Source organism: Vombatus ursinus, unplaced genomic scaffold (genome assembly GCF_900497805.2).
Source record: "Vombatus ursinus unplaced genomic scaffold, bare-nosed wombat genome assembly UNPS02006131.1, whole genome shotgun sequence".
Lineage (NCBI taxonomy): Eukaryota > Metazoa > Chordata > Mammalia > Diprotodontia > Vombatidae > Vombatus > Vombatus ursinus.
The window spans coordinates 4,821-18,328 of record NW_020945909.1 but is presented as its reverse complement, the minus strand read 5'-3'; the positions used below and the strand labels follow the sequence as shown (position 1 = coordinate 18,328).

The window sequence follows — 13,508 nt, the reverse complement described above, 5'->3', positions numbered from 1 at the left end:
CTATGCCCAAAGGGCTATAAAAATGTGCATATCCTTTGACCCAGCAATAGCACTTCTAGGGCTGTATCCCAAAGAGATCATACAAATGGGAAAAGGACCCACATATACAAAAATATTTATAACAGTTCTTTGTGTGGTGGCTAAGAATTAGAAATTGAGGGGATGCCCATCAATTGGGGAATGACTGGGCAAGTTGTGGTATATGAACGTAATGGAATACTATTGTGTTGTAAGAAAGGATGAACAGGCAGACTTCAGAAAAACCTGGGAAGACTTACATGAACTGATGCTGAGTACGGTAAGCAGAACCAGGAGAACATTGTACAGAGTAACAGCCACATTGTTAGATGACTAACTTTGGTAGACTTAGCTCTTCTCAGCAATGTAAGGATCTAAGACATCTCTAAAAGACTCATGATGAAAAATGCTGTCCACATCCAGAAAAAGAACTATGGAGTCTGAATGCAGATCCATGCATATTATTTGTGCTCTCTCTCTCTCTCTTTTTCTTCTTTCTTGTGGTTTCTCCCATTGGTTTTAATTCTTCTTTGCAACATGACTAATGTGAAAATATATTTAATATGAATGTACATGTAGAGCCTATATCAAATTGCATATCATCTTGGGGAGTGGGGAGGTTAGGGAGGGAGCGAAAATTTAGAAGTCAAAATCTTATGTAAGTGAATGTTGAAAACTAAAAATTAGTTAATTAGTTTTTTAAAAGAATCCTGTGGCTAGATATATCATGAGCTTTGGGGCATTATCTAATTGCGATGCATTTCTACCAAAAGTGAGACAATTTGCCCCCCCAGTCTTTGCTTAGTCAAGATTTCACCATTTGTCAAGAGAAGATATATTAAAAGTGGATTGATTTGAAGATCTGTATAAAAACTAAATGCCACTTTATGTTTCCAGCCACTTTAATCCCATTTAAGTCATCATTCATTCATTCAACCCAAGCCAATCCATCCCCATCTGTTTATCTCTTTGTCTTCCCAGCATTTGCTGGAAATACAAAGGAACAAATTATTATTACCATTATTATTTCAAAATAAAAATGAACCAATTATATTTGTAAATAAGATGAATATTTGGCAACTACCATTACCCCGAAGGGCGAAATAACAGCAACAATTGAGGCAGTCATGGGGGAGAGGACAGAGAGCTGGCACAGGTATCAGAAAAGGATGAGGTCACTTTCTGCCCCTGACATAGACTGGCTCTGAGACTCCAGGCAAGTCATTTAATTTCTCATTGTTCCAGGCAACTCCAAGTCTGCTCATCGCAGGACAAGCTCTATAGGCTGAGAGAATTTCTTCACTAGGATTTCCTATAATAATGAAATCACAGATTTAGTTCATCCATTTTCCCCTTCTTCAATCTGAACAATATTACTGTTACAGAAAGGATACAAAAGATTAGTACATTCTCACTGAAGAGGAGGAAGAGAATTAGTATACAGTCTCTATCACATGAAATTGTGGAGACAACATGCAAACAATCATGAATGTATCAGACATATGCAGGATAAAATGGAAATAATCACAGTGAGAAGGCCTGAGATTGAAGGCATCAATGAAGATTAAATCACTGATTGAATTGATTTGTTTCCTTAAATTGGCTGAATGATCCTGAAAGCTTCTTTGAGGCTAATTATTCATTCGGTGACAGGTTTGGTTATCTTCACTGCACTGATCTATGGATGGAAGTATTTCATTCAAATCTTGGAAGCCTTCTACCTATATTGTGTCTTGCTCTTAACGTGGATTGGGGTCACACTCAGTAAACCATTTTGTCTGCCTCATCATGCTCTTAACTTACTAAGCTTGAAGTTCATTAAAATGACAGCAGCTAATATTATGATGGTGTTTAAAGATTTGGAAACTGTCACTTTATCTAATATACCAACTAGCTGTTCCCTAATAAAAACATGGTCAATAACTATTTACTAAGCAACTACCATGTACATTGGGGTATCTGGATGCCTCAGTGGATAAAGGGCTGGGTCTGGAGTCAGGAAGACCTGAGTACAAATTCAGCCTCACTTATTTGTGACCCAGGGCAAGTCATGTGACCACTTTTCACCTTAATCCATTGAGAAGGAAATAGCAAACTACTCCAGGATCCTTGTCAAGAAAACCTCATATACCATATGGTCTACAGGGCCACAAAGAAGTGGACGTAACTCAACAACAACCAGAAGAAGAACAACCACCACGTACCAGGCACTGTGCTAAGCAGTAGCAATACAAAAAGAACCAAAAGTCAACCCTGCCCTAAAGGAGTTCACAATATAATGGAAGTGACCCCCTCCCAACATTTTTTTTCTTTCTTGTGGTTTTTCCTTTTGGTTCTAATATTTCTTGACATAAATGATGTGGAAATATGTTTAATATAATTGTACATTATGGCCTATATCAGATTGCATGCCATCTTGGGGAGGGGCAGGGGAAAGAGTGGGAGAAAATTTAAAACTCAAAATCTTGTAAAGGTGAATGTTGAAAACTATGAATAAATAAATAAATAAATATTTCAGAAAAAATACATGCATTTCTGAATTTTGTTGACCGAAATATAACTTTCCAGAGCCACAGGTAACTCACTAAATATAAATGAGTGGCTGCTTGGCATCAGTAGAAGATTTTTCCACCATGAGTTCCTTATTTCATTGAAATCACATGCCAGAACAATGATTTGTCATTTTCCAATGAAGCCTGATTCTCTAAAAACACACACACACACACACACACAACCAGAACCCAAAGCCATGTCCCAGTATCATTAGTCTACAGTGACCTCACAGTAACACTGGCCTGGGGAAGTGGCCCCAAAGAGGTATTCATGACTTTCTTAACTCAGACTCCTCTTTCTGAGAGCGCATTGTGATTGATCTGTAAAGGTATCTGCACAGAAGGTTGAAACCTGCTGTATCCTTATGCATTTTCCCATCAAGTACAGACCAGAAAAGCCCTGTTCTCCTTCAACACAAAGCTTCAAACCATGCCCAGACCATCAGTGCAAAGGAGGACAAGATTCAATGAAAAAATCAGGCGCTGACAACTAGCAGAGCAGAAGGTAAGTGAGGCAATTCTGTGGCAAGTTGCAAGTTCACAGAAGGAGAAAACACAAAGTTCATCAAATCTTTGAAAAGTTAGAAGACAGATTTCAGAAACAAGTTCATGAAGCCAAAGCTAGAAAGTACCTAAGAGATCATCTCCTCTAATTCCTTCATTTAATCTTAATAGTTGTAATGTATGTGACCTTTTCAGCATTTTGTACATAATTTCTCATTTCATCTTCACAACAATCTAGGAGTTAGGCACTATTATTATCTCCATTTTATAGATGAGGAAACTGAGGCTGAGAAAGAGATAGTGCTATGATTAGGATAACATAAGCCCTAAGTATCCAAAGCAGAATTTGAACTCAGGTCTTCCTGACTCCAAGTCTAGCATTCTATCCGTTCACTATGCCTCTTCCTCTCCGATGAGGAAGCTAATGTCTAGGAAGGTGAAGTACTTGGTCAAAATCACCCAAGTAATGAGGATCAGAGACACATTTTGAGTCTGGGTCCTCTGATTTTTGAGTCAGCATGCTTCCCAAAGTGAACTCCTTAGAATAGACTTGGACCATCCATCCCTGATGCTCCTATTTGCTGTGACCCAGGGAAGAATCTTGGGTAGAAAACTATTTGGGGAATATAAATGACAAGAAAACTAGTTGCAATGCCCAATAACCCTAGTTGTGTCTATATAGCACACATGGACCCAGCCCATCTTATAAGTATCATTGATGACAAAGAAGAATCTGACGGGACAATCAATCCACCCTGATTAGTGCAGAATTCTGCAAACTGCATTCTCTAATGACTTGGGAGAGAAGCCTCATTCATTTCATTTTCTTAAGGGAAAGAAGTCACATATCTCCACTATTGCTCACCCTCACCTGTTGTTACAGCCTGCATTTATTCAGTATCTTTTGAGCAGCATGGTATCCTGGAAAGGGCACTGGTCTCACTATCAGAAAGGCCTCTCTGGCCAGACTCCCTTGTAGGTTCAGTTTCCTCTTCCGTAAAATATGTGTTATAATGAGCAGGCTCCCTGACCCACAGAAAGGCTCTCAAGTCTAGGCCAACATTGTCTACAGATTTTAAGGGTAGATAAAAAGATGAGAGAGATGCAAGGAGAGTCACAGACAAGAGGACAGGGAAAGTCCCTAGGAGCTGGGGACTGAATACCCAGGCTTGCTCAGCTATTTCCTAAGATGAAAGCCCAGGCACCTCTTCACTTACTGGTGTGGATTACAGGCCTTGTGTGGATGCTCAGCTCCTGTAAAATTCTTCACTGCCATCAAGAATAGGGGGAAAAATCCACTAACGACCAGGTCTCCATCTCTGTGAACTCATGGGCGGATTTGGTCAAAGCAGGGGTACTTTTCTTCCCAAGCTAAAGAAGAAGGTATGTTGAGGAGGAAAAAGAGGGATATCAGAAGGGACATTGGAGCCTGTGTCCTGAGCAGTGTACCCAACTTTGAGCCTGTGAGCAGACAGGGTGTCTACAGCCACTACCTGAGTCACATTTTAATGGGAAAGTCTTTTTTTGTCTGATGGATGCCTTCCCTGGACAGATTCCCAGACACTGGTCTGTTTCTGGCACAGGAGCAAACACAGCAGATGTCCAGCTCCTGTCCAGGAGCTGAGCTGCAGGAACCAGGTGCCATTTATAATCCTAGTAAAGATGGGAAGGGCTATGGTCCCTAGTTGGTGAAGGTGCATGTATCAAGAAGGAGCTCTAGGGAGCTTGACTGCCTGGGGTTCTGCACCTGCATCTCAGCCTCCAAGGGAAACCCAAAAGAAAAATATGTTTAGACATCATCTTCCTACTTCTCAGTAAATCCTCATGGTAATCAGGCAGCCTGTTGCCACAAGGACATTGGCTAACCTTTAGAAACTTGAGTGCAGCTGACATAGCAAAACTCCCAGGACTCAGAGAAGGGCATGAGTTGGATCAGAGGTGATCAGCCCCAATTCACTCTGAAGAGGGGAGAGTAAGCTGATGTCAGTGGGGCTGCCAGCCTCTTGCATCAGGCCCTAACATTCTATGAGTTGGGCAGCACTTGTTTTCCAACCTCAGGAACTGTAAAAACCCTTCTACAAGGCCTGTACATGAATATGCTGCTCACACTAGGCCCAAGCTCTCCCAACCTGCTGCGTTTGCAACATACTGACCTGAGTGGTGCTTGGTTGGCTTTGGCCATGCTGATAATTCTTTGGATCAATGTCCCTTTCTCTTATAGCATAGAAGATCATTGAGGTAATAGTCTTTCATTTGGGTCTTTTTATCCCCAGCACTTACGCCACTGTGTGGCATTAATAGACAATTGATTGACCTACTCTAGGCAGTTTTTCCTAGTCCCCAGTCCCAACTTTCCCACTGGTAGGGTCTTCCTCTCTTAAAGTCCCTTCAATCTAATTATCTACTCTGTATAGACTTGACATTGACCTCGTTGTTCACGTGTCCTTTATTAGAATGTGATCTCCTTAAAGGAAAGCATTGTGGTTGGGCTTTTCTTTACATGCCTTGGGCTTGGCTGGCACAGTGTAAGTACTATATTGGCACGTAGTAAGCTTGTACTTGTAGACTGTTTCATTTTTGCCCTTGTATCTCCAGTGGCTATCCCAGTGCCTGGCAGATTGAATGATTATTGGGTTGGACCCAGTGAGTGCTGAGTTACCTTTTAACTCTAAAATTATGTGATTCTGTGATTTCCAGGAGCCACAATATAGGAAGGATAGTGATAAGCTAAATTGTCCAGATGACAGCTGTGATGCCCAAGGACTCTGAGTTGTTTTCTCATGATAATCAACTGCCCGACATAGACATGCTGAGCCTGGAGAGGAGTTGGGTGGACATGGCCACTCAATACAAGTATTTGAAGGGCAATCACTGGAGAGGGATTCAGTTTAGTTTTCTTGAAAACAAACAGTTGTACTAGGACAAATGGATAGAAGGTGGACAGAAGCCAATGGAAATTTGATGGAAGGGAAGGAACCCTTAGTAACCATCATAATTATTCAAAATGGGTGTGGTCTGCTTCAGGTAGTAGTGGGTTCTTGCTCTTTGGAGCTGTCCCTGCAGATGCTGGACGAGCAGTATTGGGAAGAGTATAGAAGGAATTCTTGTCTTAGTCTAACTTTGACTAGATCATGTGTCCTAACTCTGAGAGATTCTGTAAAAACCAAGTCCTCAGCAAGATAAATTGTCTCTAGTCTCAGGTAGAATTCACAAATGAATCTGATTTACACACCCTTTCCAAGAAGTTTCCCCTTTTTCCCGCAGAGTAAATCTTACCATGGTCAAAAAGCTCTAAGTTTAGCAAAATCTCATAGGCAAAGAGACTTCAGAAGGCAACCACTTAGCTTTGAGTAACCACAACATAGCCTTTTGAATATGAAAGACAACCTTTGACCAGAAGGACACTCTGCAAAGGTCTCCAAAGAGTAAAATTTCACATCTATAAAATAGTAGCATTTCTTATAGAATGGTTTCTCAAACTTACAATGGGAGAAATAAGTATAACACCAACATAAAACAGCACCATAGATTTAAAACTTAGACCCAAAACAAAACATTTTACTAATCCAATGATATAAATCCAGTAGAATGCATTTCTTAATTTATCTTATGTAGAAAAGTCATTTTATCTACCAATTTTTGCATTCCATTGAGAGACCAGTATAAAGTAATGAAAAAGAAGACTTTTACTCTTTCTACTTTTATTTTTTTTAGCGTTAACTTTCTGAGGATGAAAGAGAATTTCTACAAGCTAACCACAAATTTTCAGACTTGGAAGTCTTCCTATTGTCCTGTCATCTGAATGAAATTGAAAGCTTCCTCAAACCTTTCTATAATATTCTCCTAAATCTTAGGCTTTCATTTTGGTCTATTCTAGATATATATGTATATGTATATGTAGATATATGTAGATATATATGTATAAATGACAACAATCAGAGCATTATTTTTCCAATTGAATTAAGATGGCTAGTTCTATATTCTTTCTTTGATCAAGATTGAAATTTCCAAAGTGTATAGACATTTTGTCATCTGTAAAGTAAAACTTTACCAATTCTATTTCTGAAGAGCTTACAAATTCATAGTCTATTCCAATTCCTTGGGATGACTTTGCTTCTAATTCAACTAGGCAATTAAGTTCTAAATCATTCACAACAAACACACCTAGGTGGATAATAAGCTTCAGGCTTCAGACTCAGCTTCCTGTTTGGAAGATAGAATTTTTATACTTGTTTCACTTTTATTTAACAACTAAGTATTTTCTGTCTCTCTCCAGGGAAGAGAGTATGCTATTTCTGTGAAAATTTCACAATCCTAGGTAACTGTAACCCTTAAAACCTTCTAGGATATTGCATTATGTTAAAAAAAAAATCCTCTTATCTGTCTATTTGCCTTCCTAACTTGGCCAGAATTGGGAATTAAAAGATATTCTTGTTCAGTAGTGTCAGGCTCTTTGTGAGTCCCCATCTGGGGTTTCCTTTGCACAGAAAAGTGGAGTGATTTGCCGTTTCTTGTTCAGCTCATTTTACAGAGAGAAAACTGAAGCAAACAGGGCTAAATTACTTGGCCAGGCTCACACTGCTCCTAAGTGACTGAGACCTAATCTGAACTCATGTCTTCCTTACTTGAGGCCTATTGCCCTATCTAATACACCACCTCACTGCTCCCTAATAAAAAATATAGTCAATAACTATTTATTAAGCAGCTACCACACATATTGGGGCATCTGAATGCCTCAGTGGATAGAATGCTGGGTCTAGAATCAGGAAGACTTGAGTTCAAATCCAGCCTCACTTACTATGTGACCCAGGGCAAGTCACATAACCACTTTTTGCCTTAATCCATTGAGAAGGAAATTGCAAACTACTCCAGTATCCTTTCCAAGAAAACCTCATATACCATACGGTCCATAGGGCCACAAAGAGTTAGACATAACTCAACAACGACCACCATGTCCCAGGCATTGTGCTAAGCAGTGGTGATACAAAAAGAACCAAAAGTCAGCCCTGCCCTCAAGGAGTTCACAATATAATGGAAGAGCTCACAGCTTTGAAATTTTTGATAGAAAAATTCCCCCTCTTTCCTGCTTGTTTGTTTTAATTCATTTTCTTCCCAAAGGTTTGATCAAAAGGTCAGTAGAAATCCCTGTTTATTGGGAAGGAGAGTTTAGTGCGAGAATTGGTAGTTTAACTCTTTGGAATTTATAAGAGGTACCATTTAGTGGCCAAGATTGTCAGTCATTTAGATGGATCAACAAATACAGACTTAGACAAACTGTTCCTTCCTGAGAATTGAAGGTAATTGGGTCAGAATTGTACTTGGCAGTTACAAGAAATAGGGATTGTGGGCATGTCAATAGATATGATGGATGGCTTTAGGCTGCAGAACATTGGCTCCCAGGTCCCTGAGAAATAGGGGGAGCGCCAACAAATCTAAACAGTTATTTATTAATATGAAAATCATAAATCCCTCAGTAAACACCTGGTGCTGGTCCAAGCAATACATGTTGCTGGAGGATAAGATCATACAGGGTGCAAAGGACTGCCGCTATGCCAAGCTCAGGGCACAGCATGTTTGCTGGGTCTTAGCTCTGGGAAATAGGGTGTTTCTAAATACCTTGACAACATCTAGGGCCTTTCTGAATGCTCATTGAGTTGACCTAAGAACTGTTAACAGACAGGGGTTCAGAGGGATCTGAGAAGTCATGTGTGACCTGAGGTAGGGGGACCATGAACAGCACCAGGAGCACAATTTCTGTTCAGATGATAGCACATTAAAAAACAATAGCTGGGGGAGCCTTCAGGGCTCTGCTCCAGGTCTGTCCAGACAAGATTCAGGGTGAAGACTTTTCCTGGGGGGAACTTCAGTTGCTGCATGGGAGAGCTTGGCCACAACAAACAAAGAAGAGGGGGGAAAGTGTGTGTGTGTGTGTGTGTGTGTACGATACCAGGCAGCCATTAAGAAAGCAAAAATATAATCCCTTGGTAATAGAGACTAGTGAGTGAAGTGGTCACCCTTGTTAGACAGCTATAATGAGGGAGAACTTAAAAACAAACAGGGGAGGGCAGCATGGGGGGGAGCAGTGCTCAATATATCAAGGACCCAATGAATCAGTTTAAAACATGGAAAAGAGCAGGGTAGTGTTGTTACCACTGCATTCAATTTCATGCCTATTTTTGTACAGAAATGATCCCTAAAGCAGGCACTGCCAGTTTCATAGACCATCCTCTATGTCTATGGAAATGACTGGATTGCTGATGTTGGCCAAGTCTGTGGATAGACTGCACTCACCTGGGCTGGGGCTCGGCTGCTCCCAGGAGCCATTCTCTCTCAATCCAGGCTCCCTGTGTAGGTAGCAAAGTAACCAAAGTGACTCCATTTTGTAAAGTCCCTTCATCTTATCCCTGGACCTTATCTACCCCAGGCATCTGCTTCCCCCACCCTTTATGGCCCCACCAATAGAGCAGCAGCCAACACTCTCACTAACCGATGTCCCAAGTAATCATGGGATGTTCTAATTCTATGCCTTTCTGATGACCATGAGACAGCCTGGAGCCACCTGGAAAGTCCTTTCCTTCTTTCCTTCTGCACAGAAAGCCCATCTGCCCCACCTGTAATCTTAATGCTAGGCTGACTGCCTTGGTGCTCATACTCTGGGCGTTTGCTGTTTGTTGGGCGTCGTAATAAAACTTCTAACTTCCCTCCAGCTTTAGTGTCTGGATTTGACCCAATACCTTCTTGGGGTAGGTTTTGTTCCTCTGCAGACTGAGCTGGGGAGGGAGATGGATCCCAGAGAAGAGCTCTTTCTCCTCTCTTCATAGGCAGGAGGCTGCCCAACTGGAATTTACAGAGGGCAAGGTCCCATAGGAGTTAGGAAGACCCAGGCCTTGCCCTCAGGGAAAGGACTCCAACCTGTAGAGGGAGGGAAGCAGCAGAGAGGGTCAGGGTAGGAAATGAAGCCAATCTCAAAAGGAAAACTACTTCCCTCCTCTTACTTCTCTTCTGCACCCCTCTTTTCCCCCATCCTCCTACAGAGCCCTCAGAGGAAGATGAAGCTTGGGATCCCAGACAGGATGAGACCAGTCAGAGTCTCAATGACCCCTGAGACAGAGCTCTCCCTGGAACTGATCCTCTGCTCTCCCTGCATCCCCTCTCCTTAATTAACACACATTATTTAAACAATAGACTGACTGCTAGATCTAGCAGGGAGGGAGGTTAGGGAAGGCTGAGGAAGGGGAGGGCTCTGGAATGGAGCAGCCAAGGAAAGCCTGAGACTGGGAGACAAAACCCAGGCTGGGATTCAGCAGCCTGTGTGGGACCTGAGAGCTCTTAAAGATGTGGGGCTGGGGGAGCAGGAGGCCTGGGGCAGGGGAGCAGGGGTGGGATCTGGGAGGCAGGACAGTCTAACCCTGACCCTAAATGCCTCCGACTTTAACCCTAAATGCTCATGACAGGGAGGTCAGGGACACTTGATTGGAAGAAGTGTTCCAAATGGACATTAAGCTTGGGCAGGTAAGGATGACTGTGTCCTGAGGTCTAGCTAGGATCTGGGGAGGATGCCTAGGACCCTCTGGTACAGCTTAGGCTTGGAATCCCTCCAGGGAGCCAAATGGCTGGGATCTGATAGGGAACCAGCCCAAGAGGCACAGATTCAGACAAGGGGGATCAGGAAAGAGCTTTGGTTCCTGCCTCCAAGGTGGGGCTTGAGGCAGGAGGTAGGACTTGTGGATACTTACAGGGACTGGGAGTGAAGGCAGGATTCTTATGGGAAAAATCTGAAATTTGGGAAAGTGTGACCCAATGAGAAATCTTGGGCGGGGGGGTGGGGGGGGGAAGGTCAGCCAGGATGTTTAGGAAGTGATTGGGAGTCTGGAAAAGTTTTAGGGGCAGGGAGCTGGTCCGGTAGCCAGGCCTGGGAGGCATGCTTCTGGCAGACCTGGGGAATGAGACCCAATGGCAAGGACAGCAAATAAAGGTCAGGATGTAAGTGGGAACACTGGCTCAGACCTACCTGGGATCTGCATGCACAGAGTGGGCTTCTGGAAGGCAGAGCGATCTTAGGTCCCAGGGAAGGCAGAGAGAACTCAGGTCAAAAGGAAAAAGGAGAGAATCTGAGCTCCAGGGAAGGCAGAGCAGTCTCAGCTCAAAGACTTCCTGTTTCCCACCAGCCCACTCTGATCCTACTAGTCCCAAGGACACCACCCGGTCCAACCCTTGAGGCCCCCAGGATGGCTGAGCCCTTTCCTCCAATCACACCCAGGGCCAGAACTCAAGGACCCTGACTGCCTCTCCTTCCCAAGCCCACCCCTCCATCACGTGGAAAGCCTTCTCCAATGCAATGATCCCCTCTTCCCCCAAACTCCTCCCAGCCTCCAAACTCCACCCCAGTGCTCCAGCTCCACCTGGGCCACCACCCACCAGGCTGGTCATCTCTGAGAGCTCCTCCCCCCCCAGTGCCTCCCCCACCTCCCTCCCTCCCAGACTCACCCCCTCCTCCTTCTGAGCAGAAACACTGCCTTGATCCAACTGCAGCCCCAGACTAAGTGAAAGTGATGGACTCTACACTTTGAGGAGCTGGTAGCAAATGGCTCTCAGGAAAATTAGGATCTATATACCATTTGCAACTGTAAATCCAGATTGGATCAGACTGAGTTTCTCCCAGTGAGAAATCCAGTTCTCCCTTTGTAATTGTGATGTTTGACCCTCTGCAAAAATATCAGACCTTAAGGGTAAATACACTTAAAATTCAGCATTGAGGCAATGTGATGAGGAACTGTAAGAATAAGAATTGAAGGTAATTGGGTCAGAATTACTCAATTCTACTCTGAATGCAGTCTAGAGTGTCAAATTGAGAGTTGAATGAAGTGAATTTTTTATGTAAGATAATTCACAAATGAACTGAATTGATGTCATTTAGCAATTTTTCATGTTTTAAATCTATAACATTGTTTATGTTATTATGCTTCTGATTTTTCTCCTGTTGGAATGTTTGGGAAACCATTGCATAAAATGCTGTAATTTGAAAAATAATTTCTAGAGGGTGATACAATTGTATTCTTGGAAATTTATCTCCTCAGCAGTTTGAAACTATGCCCAAAGGGCTATAAAATTGTTCATACCCCTTGATCCCGCAATACCACTACTAGGTCTGTATCCCAAAGAGATCATAAAAATGGAGAAAAGACCCACATGTACAAAAATATTCATAACTGCTCTTCTTGTGGTGGTAAAGAATTGGAAATTTAGGGGATACCCATCAGTTGGGGAATGGCTGAACAAGTTGTGTGTTAGAAACACGCTTGACACCTAAAATTTAGTATCAAGAAAGTTTATCACAGAGAAAGTCCAGAGGATTAGACCTTTCTGGCCAGAAGCAGGCTCCACCCCTCTTAGGGAGGGATAGGCCCTGAGCACAAGGGCAAGCATGCTTTTATACATTCAAATTTGGCGTGAAACCTCCCAGGCCCGGATTGGTCCATTCCTTCCCGGGTTACACCCCTCCTTACATATTTCCCCTTGATATGCTCAAGTATGTTCCCCCTCCCGAGGTCATACATCCCATGACTCGTTAATGAGGCTCTCATTTTATGCGGGGTGTGGCAGATAATAGTAATGAAGTTCATTAAGCAGGCGCACTAACATTTTTCAGGTGTCCTCAGGTTGACCCTAACTGGTCTGAGCTGGCTCGACCCTTATCTTGAATTTGGAGTCTTTTTAGAGCCATCAACTTACTTCTTATTGCTTGAGCCCTCACCCACCTACAGTGTACTGCTTCCTGGAATAGTTCTTTGAATCTCTGCATTATTCTCCTTCTCTATGGAAATATGACTCTCACAATTCCCTCCTCTTTTTCTCAATAAGAATTATATTTCCACACTTTTTGTTCTTTCCTCAAAGCGTTTTACCATTAGTTCGAATTCTTCATCAGAGGGGGAGGAATGGTCATTAACTGGCTCAATCATCATCCTAACTCCTGTTACCTGAATTCCCAGAACCGGTGCCACTGAGGTACTTTTCAATGGAATTTTGGGGACTTAATATGGGAGAAGGAAGGGAAGAGTTGACTGACTCACTGACAAAGTAAAAAGGGGCCAGTTCCCTTATTAAGTGCAGATACAGAGACCCAAAAGGAACCATAAATTGTCCATTTAAAGCTTCAGAAGTCTCTTCTCATACAGCTGACACTCTGGACATCATCTGGTGAAGTCTTCTTTTTTGTCTAAGTGCTGTTCAAACAGTGTCCAGCAGACTCTCCTCCTGCAGAGATCCTCCTTGTGTCCACTCTCCTACAAGATTGATCTCAACACTATTTTAAATTACCTTGCTAATAACCAAGGCAAATAATGAAAATCAACTCAACCCCTATGTCTTCACCATTACAAGATCAAAATGGAAACTTTGTCCAATTGTCATGTTTCAAAAAACTCAAATTAA

The 13,508-nt window shown here is 42.6% G+C and overlaps 1 protein-coding gene across 1 annotated transcript in view; it reads right to left on the bottom strand.

The window, feature by feature from the left end:
- The window catches only part of LOC114032949 (vomeronasal type-2 receptor 26-like), a gene marked incomplete at its 3' end in the record, with an annotated part of 30,958 nt that extends 17,919 nt beyond the window's left edge, over nt 1-13,039 (bottom strand). The window contains 5 exon segments of the mRNA XM_027848402.1: nt 4,292-4,445; nt 9,366-9,418; nt 11,086-11,318; nt 11,380-11,613; nt 12,980-13,039. Of these exon segments, the coding sequence (XP_027704203.1) occupies nt 4,292-4,445; nt 9,366-9,418; nt 11,086-11,318; nt 11,380-11,613; nt 12,980-13,039 (734 nt within the window).
- Nucleotides 13,040-13,508: the final 469 nt, after the last annotated feature.